Source organism: Gossypium hirsutum, chromosome D12 (genome assembly GCF_007990345.1).
Source record: "Gossypium hirsutum isolate 1008001.06 chromosome D12, Gossypium_hirsutum_v2.1, whole genome shotgun sequence".
Taxonomy (NCBI): Eukaryota; Viridiplantae; Streptophyta; class Magnoliopsida; order Malvales; family Malvaceae; genus Gossypium; species Gossypium hirsutum.
Window position 1 is genome coordinate 5747520 of NC_053448.1, and position 17772 is coordinate 5765291.

The following is a 17772-nucleotide window of genomic DNA, read 5'->3' on the forward strand; positions in this document are numbered from 1 at the left end:
AATGTGAAATTTAAAAATAAAAATATTTAAAAATTCATTTTTCTATAAAAATATATAATATTTTTAAAAAATACATACAAAATTAGAAAAATATTTATAAATAAATGAATACTCGTTTTTCACTTTTTCTGATATGAACTTTATTTATTAAAATAATAATTTATAAATAAAATAATTTAAGGGAAAACCATGAATAAGACTTAAACTAGTTTTAGTGTAATACCCCAAACCTAAGTCGACAATGACTTTGGTGTTAGTATACTTGGGCTCAGATCCTAAGATCCTAAATACACGTCATAATTTGGTTGTATAATAACACCAAAGTAAAACTATTCCATGGTTCCTTGGCTTACAAGAAACACATACTTGTAATTTGTTCCAAACAATTAAGGTAACACTTCAATGTTTTACATGTTAAAAGGATCGTGAATAAAATTTGATTTGATTCCAAAAAATTGAAAAGAAATTTAAATTTTAAGTTAATCGAATCGAGTTATTTGAGTTTTCAAATTATTCGAGTCAACTTGAATAAATAATTTGAGTTCGAATCGAATTGAATTTTGCAATTCAAATAACTCGAATAATTCGAATAACAGATTGGTATAAATACCTTTTTGGTCCCTATTAAGTTTGAAAATGAGTAAATTGGTCTCTCTCAACAAAAAATATAAAATAATTCCAAATAATTTTTAAAATTCAAAATATTTATAAAAATTCTAAAATTTATATTTTTTAAAAAATTATATAAATTTAAAAAAATATCTAAAAAATATATAAAAAGAAAGTTAAAAAATTAAAAATTTTCTACAATTATAAGTTTGGACCTAAATAAGTTAATTAATGATTCAAGTTTATCATATACTAAAGTATTTTTTAATTATTTTGCTTTGAAAAAGTTTTCAAATACATATGATTTCAAATTTATGTGCTCTAACATAGAATTAGTTCTAGTGTAACAAGATTTTAATTTGACATGTTTAATTTTTTACTTGAACTCGAATAATTTCGCTCGATTCTATTTGATTCGACTCGATTTGAAAAATTTTTAAATCGAGTTAGGATGATAAAATAGGACTTGTCAGCTTGATTAACTCGAAAATTTTTCACTTGATTCGACTCAATTCAATCGAATGCTCACCCCTTAAAGAATGAAACTTGCCTTGTTTGTTAGGCATTAATATACCCATATACCATTTCCTTTTTAAAGAACATTCAAGGGTAGGTTAATTGCCTTCAACCAACAAAGAACTCTACATGTAATCATAGCATACGACACACCAAATTTACAAGTTAGACGTTAGGATACAAACATAACCATAATGGCCTTTATGGCCTTCTTTACAACTCAAAACATGTACTAAGAGTATCACTACCATATCAATGTATACATTCAAAAGGTAGGATTTTCTTTTTCGTTCTAATGCAACTCATTGTTTAGCTCCTCCACCTTGGTGAAGTCAACTTCCTACATACAGAAACACAAATTCCACACACTAAGCTTTCCTTAAAACTTAGGAGTGCTCACACAAGCTCTAACATAACAGGTAATATGCTTTAAAACTATTAAAGGCAATTTAAACACATTTCATATGTTTAAGTTATGAGTCATCTTTCAAACATTTTTTTTTAAATGGCTATTCTTTGAACTCTTTTAGCTTCTTTATTATAGTTCTATCAACATTGTTTTAGGACATAACTACTCGTTTTCAAGTAGCATCTAAGATCTTCTTTGCTATCTTTTAGCATTATTTATTGAGGAAGCTATGCTTTAATCTATTAAACTATCTATGCATACTCTAAAGCCAAGATCATATTTCTTTCCATTTATTTAAGTCTTTATACTAAGTTCTATTTGATATATCTTTCAAAACTCTAAATGACATTTAATAATATTTTCTCTCTTTGTATTCTAAGTGAGTCTTGGAATGTTTTAACTATGCTATTTGCTACTATTGCTATCTATTTACTCTTTGTTTAGCTTTAAAGACTTTGTAAACTTCTTTTGTACACAAAGTTCATCTTTTAAACATTAAGACTCTTATGTACACTATGAAACTTTAGTGAAATTGCTTTAGTTTTAATTATTGCACAATTTATGTGATGAGTTTTAACTTTAGCTTTTATGTTTCCTTACCATTCACATGGTAAGCTTTGAATACAGTTTAACTATGTAGTGCTTGTTTTTGAATCGTAAAATTTTTATACAAAACTCAATAAATCAGGATTTGTCATGGAAAATCATTAAGAACAAAATTAAATGTGGAAGCATGCATGAATCCATTGATTTCTTGGAATCTTCAATCTTATGGTTTTGATCTTCTAAATTAGCACACAAGTAATTCAAAGAAAGTGACTTTCTCTTTTCTAAAGATGGGATATTAGAAAAGTTATGTATGTGTAATTTGGGGACCATAACCCTAATATATAACTTTTGCACATTAACCTTAATTTCTAATCAACCCATCATTAATTAGAAATTAGTTCCTAGAGTATCTACGCATATTTGGCCCATACTTCATTTAGTAACTAAAATGAGCTAATTTTTTATGATAGTAAATAATATTTAATTACTATTATTATATATGTGATGTTCATATTTTCAAACAATCTCCTACTTGGACCACATATATATTAATTACTCTATAATTACATGTCATTATATAATCTTATGAGCTCAAAACTTTATTATCATATCCAAAAGGTATTTCGAACAATCTCGTTCATTCATCATGTTAACATAGAACCAAGACGACTTTCGTTACATATATCATAATTAAATCTAACCCTGATCACGTATATTAACATAATCAAATGACATAGATCAAGTATGTATGTGTAGCATGGAAATTAAATGCAATGTGAACCAAACCTGCCTATTTCCAATTGGTCCTCATTAAACTTAAGTGAGGTCAGTATCAAACAGAGTGAATAAACTGAATACTTCATTTCTGATCAGAAAATAACCAAATACATAAATGTTTGAAAAAAAACATAAAGCAAATAAAATATAAACTCCCGCTAAACCATGATGTCCTCAAATAATATAACACCCATATGAGCAGTGTGTTCATGAAAGACCTTGGGTGGTAAACCTTTTGTGAGCCAATCCACTATCATGGAGTTTGTCCTAATGTGCTTTTTGTCCAATGTGCTATGTGGATATTTCTCCATTTTGCATTGTCTTTCATAACTAGGAAATTTATGTCAACATGCTTTGACTTAAATGAGCTCCTGTTGTTGTTGGAATACAACACCGCTGATTTATTATCACAAAATAATTTGAGTGGTCTTTCTACATTCTCCAAAATGTGCAGCCCAGTAACAAAGTTTTGCAACCATATTCCATGGTTTGATGCCTCATAGCATGCTACAAACTTTGTTGCTATAGTGGAAGAAGCTACAAGTGTCTGTTTGACAGTTTTCTAGGATATAGCTCATTTAGCTAACAGGTAAATATAGCATGATGTAGATTTCCTACTATCTTGGCACCCAAAGAAATCAGAATCTGAATACCCTACGACTTCCAAATGATATAATCTCTTATAAGTGAGCATGTAATTTTTTGTTCTTTAAAGATACCTCATAACTCTCTTAGTTGATATCCAAATGTCCATACTAGGGTTACTTAAATATATGCCTAACATCCTAACAATGTACGTAATATTTAGACATGTACATACTTGAGCATACATTTGACTCCCAACAGCTGATGCATACGGAATCTTTTGCATTTCAAGGTTATTTTTTAAGGCATTGAGTAAGACTAAATTTGTCCTTTTTAGCAACTGGGGTGTCACCTGATCTACAACCTTGCATGCCAAACCTTTTGAATACTTTATCGATATAACTCTTTGTGATAATCCAAGAATATCTCGAGATTGGTCTCGATGTATCTGAATTCCTAAAACAAAAGAGGCGTCCCCGAGACCTTTCATTTGAAAATGCTTAGATAAAAACCTCTTGATTTCGTTAATAAAAAAAGAAAAGAAAAAGAAAAGAAGAAGGCTTAATTATATTTTAGTTTATGAAGTATATCACTTTCCCACTTTGGTCTTTAAAGTTTTTTTTTGGTCTAGTTTAGCCCCTAATGTTATCAGACATTTTCGGTTTAGACCTTTGGACGTTAAAATAAAGCCATTGGGATATCGAGCCAATAATATGTTTCCATGTGTCATGCAATGACATCATTACGATGCCATCATTTGAAAAAGAACTTTAGAAGTGAAAAAAAATATTTTTAAAAAATTACTAAAATTATTATAAACAAAAAATTATTAAAATTTACTATTTTTTTAAAAATTAGAAAATTTAATATTTTAAAAAATTTATAAATCACATGTACTAAAGTTTAAACATGAAATCATTGTCTCTTGAAAGGATACCGCCAACAATAAATATTTTATAATTCAATCCATCGGAATTGATCATTGGTAGATTTTTTAGGTGATAAATTTGGATAATTTTTTAAAATTATTTAAATAATTAAAAATAATTTTATTTCTATCGATTATCAATTCCGATGGATTGAATTATAAAACAATTAATGTAGGTAATATCCTTCCAAGAGGCAATGATCTCATGTTCAAGTTTTAGGTAGATGTGATTAATAAAATTTAAAAAAAAATTAAAATTTCTAATATTTTTCTAAATTTTAGATTTTTTATATATTTTTTTGTAATTTTATAAATTTTTTCTATTTTAAAATAAATTTAGTATATATATTTTTAGTTTTTGAAACATTTTTTGGATTTTTTTATTATTAGATTTTTGTGTAATTTTAAAAATAATTTTTAAAAATTTTCGAATAACAATATTAGAATAACATCGTCGACTAACACGTGGTAGCCTACGATTGACTAGATATAAGTGGGCAATAAATATATAGGGCTGGACAAAATGCATGCCAACCCTGAGCCCATTTTCAAGACCAAAATAAAAGCCCTTCCATTTTCTGGCTATACACATGGCATAGCCCTATTGGTTGATATGCCAAATCCTTTGTTTTTAAATAAAAAGGAAAAAGGAAAGAAATCCGGATTTTATTTTCCACTCCTTTCTCTCTCCCCTTTGTTTGTTTCACAAAGGCAAGGCTTTGTTCTGTTAGAATTTAGAAAATCCCCATTTTTCTCCAAAACAACAAAAAGAAATCCTTTTCTCTTCTCTTCTCTTTTTCACGATTTTTTATTATTATAATTTCATCCAATTCTTTTATTTTTCAGAATTTTTTTTAAAGAAAATACTTTCACTCCCTAAATAAAATAAAAAGGAAAAGGAAATACAAACTTATCATACCAAAGGCAAGGGAAAGGAAATTGTTTTTCGTATTTGTCTAATTTCTGGGGGTTAGGGTTTTGATCGATCTGAGAGAGTCAGATTATGGGTGGGGATGGCGATTCGAGTGAGTCAAGACTCGGTGACAATGGAGGAGGAGAAGAAGAGGGAGTGATGGTTAATATCCGATGCTCTAATGGTTCAAAATTTACGGTTAGGACCAAACTCGAATCAACCATAGGATCTTTCAAAGTTGTTTTAGCTCAGAGTTGCGATATCCCAGCTGATCAGCAACGATTGATTTATAAAGGCCGAATCTTAAAAGACGACCAAACCCTTCAAAGTTACGGTAAGTTTTAATTGCCATTGGAATATTTAAAAAAAAAGAGAGTCGTTTTCAATTTTTGGTGTTTCCCATTTGACGAAAACACGGAAAAGTAATTGGAAACGGTTCAATTTCTGTAAAAACAGGTTACTGAATTATATAAGTTTCGATAGTATTAAGCAAGTTCAGGAAAATAGGTTAATATTGATTTTGTTGAGCTGTTTTTAATGATATTGAGCTCGTTTAGATGGCCGTGTATTTGATTGTCTAAATAGGATTCACTGAGGATTGTTTCATGATCTCAAATCTTTTTGTTGGTTAGCTATATCCATGTATTTAGAAGAAAATAAATTGGGAGGCATCACTACTACCTCTAATTGGGAGTCATTTGGGGACTGATGATATAGTTTTATATGGTTAATGAGTTATGGAGAAAATGCTTCATTTTTGATGAAGCTTGGAAAGCTATTAATAATTTGACATGAGGAACTCTTTGATGGCTGATGAAGATTGTGCCATACATGTGCTTTGCTAAACCTTTGCTTCTTTTAGCCAAGCAATTTATCTCACATGTATGTAGCACTTACTGCCCAACTCTTTCTGTTCATCCACCATTGTCTTAATGATTGACTAATGGTTGTTCAGTACATGCATACAACACAGACATTATGAGTGCCAATCTGAACACCTTGATCAGTTTAAACAACTTTGAAAACTTGATGATGCAATGTAATATGTTTCAGTAGCTCAGTAATCAATATTATGATACCTTAAGGCTTACAGTTATATATGTTGTGCATGTAATGCTTACTTTTGAAGATAAATCTACTTCAGGGGAGGGTTAAAGTATCTTTGTAATACGTGCTTAATTTATGCACTAGTACTTAATGATCACTTGATCATTTTACTTTCTTCACATTTATTGAAGGTTTGCAAGCTGATCATACTATTCATATGGTCCGTAGTTTTGCCCCATCTTCATCGGCCCCTCCTCCTGTTGCTACTACAAATGTTGGAACTCCAAATGCTACACCAGGGGTCACACGTGGTGTTGGTTCTAATGAGGGTGCTGGTCTGGGAGCATCAATTTTCCCTGGACTTAATCCGCTTGGTGGTAATGGAGGTAGTTTTGGTTTGTTTGGATCAGGACTTCCTGAATTTGAACAAGAACAGCAACAACTAACTCAAAATCCCAACATGATGAGGGAAATAATGAATACACCTGCTATTCAAAGTTTGGTGAATAACCCAGAGTTAATGCGCACTTTGATTATGAGCAATCCCCAAATGCGTGAGATTATTGACCGGAATCCAGAGCTTGGGCATATACTTAATGATCCTAGCATTCTGCGACAGACTTTGGAAGCTGCTAGGAATCCTGAACTCATGCGTGAAATGATGCGAAACACTGACAGGGCTATGAGTAATATTGAATCCTCTCCTGAGGGATTTAACATGCTTAGGCGTATGTATGAAAATGTTCAGGAGCCATTTTTGAATGCTACAACTATGGCTGGAAATAATGGAAATTCTCCAGGTTCAAACCCATTCGCAGCTCTTTTGGGCAATCAAGGCGGTTCTCAAGCTAGGGATTCACCTAGTAACATTTCTGTAACTGGTTCTGAAAGCATTCAAGGACAAACTTCCCCAAACACAAATCCTCTTCCTAACCCTTGGAACAACACTGTTAGAGGTGGGAACTTCATTAATACATTTTTTTCTGTCTAGCCATACTCTTTGGTAAAACATGCATATTTTTTTAATTGTGTGCATGCTAGTCCTATTGCAGATAAGAAAGGTAGGCTCCTTGAATCCAGAATGTTCCTGATTAATAAGAACACAATTGTGTTTGCTGGAAAAAAGAATGATGCTGAAAGCTGATGGTCTAAGTAATTTTGTTATATCTACTTGATCAATGGACAAATAAACCTTTAAATTAAGTTCATATTATTGTGGGTTGAATGATTTGATTTAGATTCTCCAAGTATATATTGTTGCAATGTTTAATTTTTCATGATTATGAATTATATAACCTTTTCTTTTGACAGTTTGCAATATGAGTGGGGTTCTTTCACACATAGAAAAGTTTGCACAGTAAGCTAAAGTGATGTGACCTAGAATATTTTACTACAGTTGCTCCGTGAAACTAGAATATCTTAAATGTTCAAAATGGAATGTTATACTAGGTTTGTGCACTTGTCGGATGAATGATTGTTTGAGACTCACCTAATCGTAGCTTGTTGTCCATGTTTACTGTTGCATGATTATGAATTTATTATATCTTATGTTTTGGTGTTTTCCAACATATGGGATTCATTTATATTTAGCAAAAGAAAAAATAATGTCTTACCACAGTTGTGGCATGAAAACTAATAGAGTGAACTAGAATATCTAAATCTTTTGTTTTCTTTAAATGCAATTTACTACTGTTGTGTATTTGTTTTAAATCCAGATTTCCTGATGAAATGCTGCATGCTGCAAATTGTCAGGTGTAACCCAGACCAATACTACTGCGAGGTCAAATCCTGCTGGGGATGCTAGGACACCAGGTATTGGTGGTCTGGGAGGCCTCGGGCTTCCAGATATGCCACCCATGTTGAATGGAATGCCAGATGCTTCTCAGATGACTCAATTGTTGCAAAATCCAGCTATATCACAGATGATGCAGAGCATAATGTCTAATCCCCAATATATGAATCAGGTAATTGAAGAATCACTTCTGTCAAGGAATTTTTATTTGCTGATTTCCATATGTTAATAATCCGTTTCTACTTTTTAGATTATGAACCTCAACCCCCAACTTCGTGAAATGTTTGATTTGAATCCTCAATTGAGAGAAATGATGCAAAACCCAGAAGTACTTCGTCAGATGTTTTCCCCTGATACAATGCAGGTATATTCTTCTCCATATATATACATCTCTGAGTTCTCTTAAAATGCTTATGTGACTTTATGGTTTTGTATCTTTCTTTCGTTTATATGGGATCCTAGCTGATATGGTCTTATTGGGAAGTTAATGCTATCCCACTGGGTAATATCAGATTATTTGATATTTTTTAAGGAATGTTTTGACAAAAAAGTCACCTATGTTCTACTTTACCTAGTTTTCTTCTTTTATTTCTTGCAGCAAATGCTATCTTTACAGCAGTCTCTTATGTCTCAGCTCAATCGACAGCAAACATCCCAGTAAGTGATAGTACCTCACTGGTGACTAAAATCTCAATTGCCTTTTTCTCTTCATGCTTTTAAGGTTGTCCAAGTGCGCATGCTTCTGTCACAAATATCAGAATAATTTTCTGGAGGTAATTAATGTCTGATTTCTTGATCAAACATCAGGGTTTCAAATAGTGATGGCATCACAGTGTTGCAGCCACTATTTTGTGGTTGCAGCACCATCTGCCACCGATAAAACCTTAAATAGTGTTGTGAAATAATTTCACGCCAGTAACATGCAATTAGTTGCCCATGAAAAGCAGTCTAATGGCAAATAGTGGCTGTAACCTGTTATTCCCACAATCCCGTTACTTTTTGAAAGAATTCATTGGTTAAACAAAGAGAGTGAGATGAGACAGGGAGAGACGGGAGGTATGGACTAGAGATCATATGTGAGAAAGGAAAGGAAAAAGTAAAACAGTAAAAGGACAAGGAATTAAACAAACAAGAGAAAGGAAACAAACCTCTGGTTGTTGTTCTCTCTCTACACTTCCATCTTCTCTCTTTTGTTTAACAATAAGAGTCTTTGATTGTCCTGGCTTGAACATGTCTCATTTAGGTTCTATCAAGTCACTTTACTTTTTCTTTCATGACACTTTCGACTGTTCAGACTGGGTTAGGGTGTTTTTACTTTGGATGATTTTGAAGAAGAGAGAATGGCATGGCGGGGTCAATGAAATTGTAACTTATGGGTGGGTGAGTGAGATTTGTTTGGGAGGTGGGTTTTCATTTGAGTGATGGCCAGGTCATTCGAATGGACCAGACCCAAGTATTCTTTTACACAAATTCTTAGAAGAAATTTTTGGGAAATTTTATAGATACTTCTGTATAAAACTTTATTAAGGATAAACTAAATAAGTTACAGATGAAATTTGTATAATTCAAAGAAAATATTTAAAGTTTTGCAGTTAAAAATGTGATCTATTATATAATAATTAAAAGGAATTTGTGATAAAGATATTAATCAATTATAAAATAAAACTTACAAAATTTAATGTAGATTTGATTTTTAATGATGAAAGATTGTGAATATGTATTTTCCATAAAAATACAATATTGTAGGATGTTATAAACACTTTAAAAATCATTAAAAATAAAATTTATTCTCAAAACATTTATTATTTCCTGTAAGAGATTCTGCAAATTTGGGGAAAAAACATTCATGACTGCAACTGCAACTGAAAATGCGACCATGATAAAATTTAGATCTGTCAAACATAGATCTTTTTGTGCCTATGTACAACTGTATTATATAATTATTTGTAACTAGATTTGATTAGTCTTGACATTTTTCTAAATATATTCATGGATATTAAACGGGCCTTTATGATTCATTGCTTATTTTTTAAAACCATAATTGACTTTTCTTGCAGGGATTCAACACAGACAAGTGGTACTGCAGGTACGGAATAAAAACCAGTCCAAACTATAGTTATGAATATTCTCTAGGAGCCCCATCAAAAGTACTTGGAACTGTCAAGGGCGCTAACATTGAACTCTAAATTGCTTTTCCACCTCCCTTTAGCAGCTCTTCTTTCATCATCTTTATATTTTGCACTTACATTTTGTTTAATTGCGGTTTCAGGAGCACCCCCTACTGCTAGTCTGGATTTGTTGATGAATATGTTTGGTGGTCTAGGTGCTGGCGGCCTCAGTGTTCCCAACCAACCTGATGGTTAGCATTCTTTAATCTTTCCACATCTATTATACGAAGACTTTGCTTTCTTGTGGTTCACTACTAATTTCATGTTGATTGTTTTCCCAGTTCCCCCAGAAGAACTGTATGCCACGCAATTATCACAACTCCAAGAAATGGGCTTCTATGATACACAAGAGAATATCAGAGCACTTCGTGCTACTGCAGGAAACGTCCATGCTGCAGTTGAGAGACTCCTGGGAAATTCTGGGCAGTAATTCATCACAACTTGATGCTTTTTAAACTTTTAGCAAAGAGCTCTCATGTAAGACATGTAAGATGAGTGGCCTGGTGCCTTAGCAAAACCACAGATTATGGGGTATACATGCTGATTCCTTTTTTGGGCGTGTTTAATAAGTTAGTAAACACGATGATATACCCGAGACCGTGTTGATATAGGCTTATGCAATACTTGGATCATCCCATATTTCACCCACGCACTTGCTTATGTACATACACTTTGGATTATTGCTTTCCAATTTTAAACTTAAAAAGGATGCTCATGGCAATGTGACTTGTTTCCTTGGTTGTTTTTCAATTTTATGGAAATTTTACGAATACATGATTTAAGTAGGAATTTGGCTATTCAACTGTGTCCATGCATTGCAGGTTACATTCAATGAAAGCGTCGTAAGCGTGATGGGTAAGGCCAAGATAACCACCATCAAACGAGCTGCCCAATGCAAATCATCCACCATTTTTTACGCTTACCCCTCCACTTAACTCATCACTAATGTTTTGTTTTCTGAGAAGGAATGACAACATTGATTATGATCCGACAATAAACCGAATTATTAGCAATGTGGTGAAGTCACATGTGCGCGAGGGCAATTCGAGGGCTTCCATGATTAGAATATGTGGGAAGATGGTCCCCTCTTCTTTTTGGTGGCAGCAGAGCATGAATATATGCGGCAAATCGACTTTTAAGGCAAAGTGACATTGGCTAATCTGTTTGCAAAACTCTATTTAATTGACTTAGGATCTAGAAGATAGAGATTAACCCCTCCTAACCTAAACATCCTCTCTAAAACAGTTTAATATGGGAGGACCACATTAATTTGTAGCTTTTATAGCAAATTAAAATAATCAACTCACAATCTTCTTATTGATTCAGAGAGAAATTTGATGGATTATGAAAACCTTTAGGTTTTTTGGAGTAGATATTGATTTGAATAAGGGTGAATGGATGTTTTTAGGTGAAAGAATATTAAATGTCCACCATTAATTATATAAATAACCCATATTGAATTCTCAATTTCTTTTTTATATTCTTATGGGCGGTTGGTGTTTACTTTAAACAAATGCTTTGCACTTTTTCTGTATAATATATTTTATACGTACACTTGCCTTGGAAAATTTTCATTCTCTTATTTTATAGCTGCATGCTGATGATGCCAGCATCCACCACACCATCCTGCAAAAACATATCAATTAAAAAGGACAGAAAGGTTAGGAGGATTTTAATTCAGTGAAATAGTAATTGGATACTTGTGGGTTGCATCTTACTTAGCTAAGCTCACTCTGACATCATTCGCCGTTCTTTTGTTTATTAAGAGACATGTCGTCACTCATCCACCACCTGTCCATCTACAATCTGCTTTTAAATAAATAACAAAGTGCAAAGCTCATCATCTAATCCTTTGGAATTCTTGCAGTTTTGCTTAAGTTGAAGTCAATGATTCTTGTTTGATTCCCCACTCCTTCCTCGATCCAATCAGTATTCCATGTGATTCTAGGTATCCACTACCATCTGCCCTTTATTTCAGTCCAATAGCCACTACATCTAAACTTGTTTCTCATTTTAGTCTTTCAGACTTCAAGACCTCAATATGTTTCCATAACTTTGACGTGGAATGTTTTAAAAGGGAAGAATTCAAACTAATCAGCTGCCTCCATCTAACCCCAACAACTGCTGCCTATGGTCTAAAAAAAACAAAAAACATTTGTGATGGGGAATCTTCATCTGCAACTCAAACCCATTTCACATCATCTCTCTCTCCACCTTTTCATCACCATCAACAGTTCAACACATTAAACAAATAAAGAGTAGTAATTAAATTAAACACAAGAATCTCCAATTCAAGTAATAAAATAAGGGGTGAGGATATCCACCATGAATCCTCTTTCAGTATCTGCTTTGATTCTATTCGCCCCTCCATTCCACTTGCCTACCTATATTTCAAATAATTGAGCTGACTTACGAATCCCCATTCCCATTACCTCACGCAATTACTCACTCTTAATCCTATTCCAATTTCTTCTTTCTCAATCAAACCCAAAAATACATCTCAAATCCCATAAAAAAATTATAATTTAACTCGAGAATAAAAGTTAATCGGGACTTAGCTCAGTTAGCACTGTTTATTTTTTTTCCGAGTCAAAGATTAAATAAGGCGAGAAAATTAACAAGTGGGGGATGAGTTCAGCCTCAACAGATCCATAATTAAAACATAGACTAATACATTTATAAAAAGAAAAAAAGAAAAAAGAGTGGAAAGCACGTAAGAAAACCCTTAAAAATAGCAGTACTCGTCAAATATACTAATCGCCATTTTGATTGACTGATTAATAAATTAATTAGAATTGTGAAAGGTTTACACCACATCAACGTGACATAAAATTATGGGTGAAAGCAACCCAAAAGCAAAATACTATAGTGACTGGAATCAGCAATTATACTTTTAGATGCAGTCATAGGTTGGATATTTGATTATCATTTTATTTCACTTTCGATGACTAATCAAAGTCATTAAAATATATTAAACACCGTTTTCATGTTGCATAACCAGCTTAAATTTCACATTAATATATTTAACAAATAAATAAATAAATTATCATTTCTTCAATTCACCATCACAGTTTTCTTGATTCGAATCCTCCCACACCGATAAATCATAGACGTCTCATGGATGCATTCTGCAAATCCGCTCATCCATCATAATATAACCTTGCACCATCTTTTGATATAATTGTTCATATATGCATAATAATAATCTATCAACAATAATCATAAAACACTAATTAATTACTTTTAACTCAGTTATTAAGCTATAACATTCATATATACAACCATATTTTTCATATATAATTGTTGTATTATCTAAATATTTGGGTATTACTTATCACCCTTGATGTTGATTCGTAAATGAGCAACATATATTATATAATATATATTTATATAACCGGCATATCATGAAAATCTATGATGTTAAGGAGTGCTAGGCATGGATCGAACTCATGACATTTAAGATAGGGATTTATTCACTTGTAGCGTTCATAGTGTGGCATACCTAAATCTCGAATGGATGGTGGGCTATGTATGCGTGAGTTATACACTTTGATATAAGTAAAAGCCTAAGTTCAAATAGATAAGGAATAAAAAGCTGGTGTATTGTGTACAACTTCTGTAGTATGTAGAATCATTCACAATAGTGGAATTCATAGCCCAAAACATGAGTAAATGATATCCTCTCATTGTCATTACATGGTTGATGAAAAGTAAATGTGGCCATGGGTTGTTCGTCTTTGTAATGAAAGACTTGATCATTAATTGATAGTGATTGACTTTTCATAAAGGAAGATGTAATGGTTACCATGAGATAAAATAGGATCATATTGGGAGAACGAATATTATTCCAAAAAGGTCAAGGATATCCTATGAGAATAACACACTAATGGCAAGGTTATTGGATGAGCACTGAGTAGTTGCTTTCGTAATGGTATGTCGTTAGGAGAGCTCAGTCACGATACTATAGTGGAATGACTTCATGACTAAATGAGTTTATAATTAATAGGCGAAAAGTCGAAGCTTAATTATAAATCATTTGAGGCTCAACTTCATATGTCCAATCTGTCCCTCCGAATCTCGTTTAAACCAAAAATGAATTGCGTGTTTGAATAAAAATGAACATAATGAATAGAAAAAGAGAAATGGAAAACATTCAGGAATGATTATCGTTTTCTCCGAAATAGAGAAATCAAATCATTTGGAAATGAATGTAGGTTTCCAAAAATGGAAATGGAAATAGAAATGAAAATTTGCAATCCTATATATGATTACTTAAAAAGTGATGGAATAATGAATTTATATTTTTAAACTATTTTGAAGCCCGAAAATGAAAATAAATCATTCGGTCATAGTGAACAAGTTGAGTTGTGACACATTGAACGAACTTTCTCAAAATTTTACCGGGGGTAAAATCGTCAAATTTTATTGGAGTAAAATTGAGATTAGAAAATTATTTAATATGTAAATATTAAAGTTTATTTTGAGAAATAGAAAATTTGAATCGAGTTGGATCACATTATAGAGTATTGGGTCAAAAAGACCTAAGAAGTACTCGTAATTGGACACGATGTTAGAGAGACCCAAAACCCCTCACAAAACATGAATGCGGCGGAAACCCTAGTAGTAATACAAGAGTGAGCCTTTCACCCCTCTGCTACTCTAAGTGGGATGTTGTTTTTCTATTTAAAATAAACATCTACAAATTTGCAAGGGTTCTATCTTCTCTTCCAATAAATAGATGGCACTGATAAAGCTATTAACACAACTTTTGAGAGATTGTTATTCCGTCGAAAAATAGAGAGAATTTATTTTCAACTTTTAAATACATTTTTCCAGAATAACAATTTTATCGGTTTCTTTGAAAGAAGAGAGAATTTTCGTTTTCACCCCAAAAAGAAAACTTTTTTTAGTTCTATGTTTTGATTCAATTGGTTCAAACTCACACTCGAAATAGATAGTGGTACAAGAATAACATAGAAGATCGTTTGATTGAAAGCTGAAAAACAATAAGGATCCACTTATCCAAAAACACATATACGAATTTGGTTAAGGTTTATTGCTATAAATATCACAAACTTGGTCAATTTTCAAAATTTTAATTTTCCGCTGTGCAAGAAAACAATTTTCAAACCGATTTTTTTCAACAAGTTGTGTTTATATACAATGTCTTGATGATGATTCTTTTATATATTTGTTTCTTTATATTCATGATATGTTGATTGCGACTAAGAATTCATCTGAAATTAATCATATTAAAACCATGCTTAACTCTAAGTTTGAGATAAAGGATTTAGGTACAACAAAGAAAATTTTAGGGATGAAAATTTCGAGAGATAGATATTTTGGAAAATTATTTTTATTGCAACAAAAGTACATCAAGAAGATCCTTGAGTGGTTTGAGATGCAAGAGGCAAAATCGGTAAGTAATCATTTAACTGCACATTTTAAACTCTCAATTTTAGATTCCTCATAGAATGAAGAAGATGAAAGGTACATGTCAAAAATATCTTATTCAAGCACAGTTGTAAGTTTGATATATGTAATGGTATGCACTCGTCTCGGTATTTCACATGTTTTTAGTGTTGTTAGTCAATACATGGTCAATCCTAGTAAGTTACACTAACATGCAGTTAAGTAGATTTTCAGATATTGGCAGGGTACTTTTAACATGTGCATAGAGTTCAGAAGAACTCAAAAGGGTTTAGTCAAATATGTTGATTCTGATTATGCAAGAGACTTAGATCAAAGAAGGTCTCTCACAGGTTACCTATTTACTTTTGGGAATTGTACCATTAGTTGGAAAGCAACACTTCAAGCTACAGTAGCTTTGTCGACTATTGAAGCGGAATACATGGTAATTACTCAAGTAGTAAAAGAAGCAATTTGGTTAAAAGACATGTTTAGTGAACTGGTAAGTGAAGAAGGGGCAATTGTCGTATATTGTGATAGTCAAAGTATTATACATCTCACCAACGATCAAATGCATTACGAGAGAATGAAGTACATAGACATTCGTTACCACTTTGTTCGAAAGGTGATCATTCAAGGGGATGTTCAGATTCTTAAAATTGGCACAAAACGCAATCTGATCAACATGTTGACGAAGAGTCTTCCAATTTCAAAGTTCGAGCATTGCTTGGACTTGATGAGTATCCGACGAAAATCAAATTAGGCCCATAATAGGGTTTTGGCAAGGGAGTTAAGTCAAATGCGAGTCAAGATAGATATTTATGGAGTTATGCCTCGCATTTTGGATAAACAGTGTGTGATGTCACAATGAGGAAGTGTTCTTTGTTATGACGAGCAACATATGTCACAATGAAAAGAAAGCATTCATCCCGACGACGCGATCCTCCTTCGTCCCGACGACACGATGCCATTTCACGACGTACACTTCAAGTTTTTCGGCTTTCTTCTCCTAGTTAAACTTTGTTTCTAGTTTCCCACTTAAACTCTAATTAACATAGAGTTGTTGTAGTCATATATGCTATGAATTTTAACCTATAAATAGGCCTTAGTTACTCTAGGTTTTACACAATAGAAATATTTAGATTGAGAGAATTATGTTTTTTGTTTCGAAGGGTTTTTCTTGTGGGGTTTCTAGGTTTTCTTTAATTCTCTCCATCTTTTGTACTCTCCTTTATTATAGTGAAATCTCCTTTTGTCTGTGGTTTTTTATCCTCTTTTGAGGAGTTTTTTTTGTAAAATTTTCGTGTTCGATCCTTTCAGTTTTATTATATTTACTTGTTCATTGCATACACGTGTTTATTTCCTACAATTTAGCCCTTAACGTTTACTCGTTTTGTCATTTTGGCCCTTATTATTTTCTTTGCGTCATTTTTGCCTTCAACCTTTAAATTTTAGTCTAATTGCTTTTTTTACAGAAAAACTAACTGAACTGTTATAATTTTAATGGAACGACATGGCAGCTCACGTGACATTTTACGTATACTTCTTTGATAACATGGATGCATTTTCTAAAAGTTTTTATACACTTTTTAAAATTTATTAATTTTTAAAATATTTTTATTAATTTGTTTGAAATTTTATGAATTATACATGGATTGCCATGCTAGTGGCCACATCAATGCCATTAAAATTTTAACAGTTTAATCAATTTTTCCGTAAAAAATATGCAATTTGACTAAAATTTAAAGGTTGAGGGCCAAAATGACAAAATGAGAAAAAGTTAAAGGCCAAGTTTATCATTATGCCTAAAATCTTTATAATGTGTTAATTCTTCAATAGTACCCAAAGGGGGGCATGCGTTAACTATTTACAACTAAGGCACCATGCACTCTTACCATTCAGTAGCCATGGTTTCTGCTCTTCATCGATTTTAAAAGGCGCCCTTAGACTCTTTTTAGAATTGAGAGACAAAACTTTGAGGGTGTGTTGGTTCTTCAACGACACCCCAAAAAAACAATATCTTTGCGTTATCAACAATTGTCCTATTTAGGAGTTATTGAAGAACCAACT

At 32.3% G+C, this 17772-nt stretch overlaps 1 protein-coding gene across 2 annotated transcripts; it reads left to right on the forward strand.

Annotated features, from left to right (window-relative positions):
- The first annotated feature begins 5039 nt into the window (after positions 1–5039).
- LOC107945103 (ubiquitin domain-containing protein DSK2a) lies at positions 5040–11014 on the forward strand. Of its 2 annotated transcripts, XM_016878955.2 has the most exons (8): positions 5040–5620; positions 6525–7289; positions 8086–8297; positions 8376–8489; positions 8724–8782; positions 10183–10211; positions 10395–10484; positions 10575–11014. In XM_016878955.2, the coding sequence occupies exons 1-8, from the start codon at positions 5377–5379 to the stop codon at positions 10721–10723; spliced, it is 1662 nt and encodes a 553-aa protein (XP_016734444.1). In that variant the 5' UTR covers positions 5040–5376; the 3' UTR covers positions 10724–11014. The 2 variants fall into 2 exon arrangements, 1 of the variants encoding a protein (XP_016734444.1); XR_005922267.1 differs by lacking the exon at positions 10183–10211 and having other exon boundaries at positions 10575–10728.
- The last annotated feature ends 6758 nt before the right edge of the window (positions 11015–17772 follow it).

What these genes read in the sequence shown, in the direction of transcription:
- LOC107945103 (XM_016878955.2), top strand. Translation starts at nt 5,377, where the DNA reads ATGGGTGGGGATGGCGATTCGAGTGAGTCAAGACTCGGTGACAATGGA. An exon ending in TTTCCCCTGATACAATGCAG is followed by an intron (nt 8,490 to 8,723) that starts GTATATTCTTCT and finishes TATTTCTTGCAG; the next exon opens with CAAATGCTATCTTTACAGCA. An exon ending in TGTTCCCAACCAACCTGATG is followed by an intron (nt 10,485 to 10,574) that starts GTTAGCATTCTT and finishes TTGTTTTCCCAG; the next exon opens with TTCCCCCAGAAGAACTGTAT.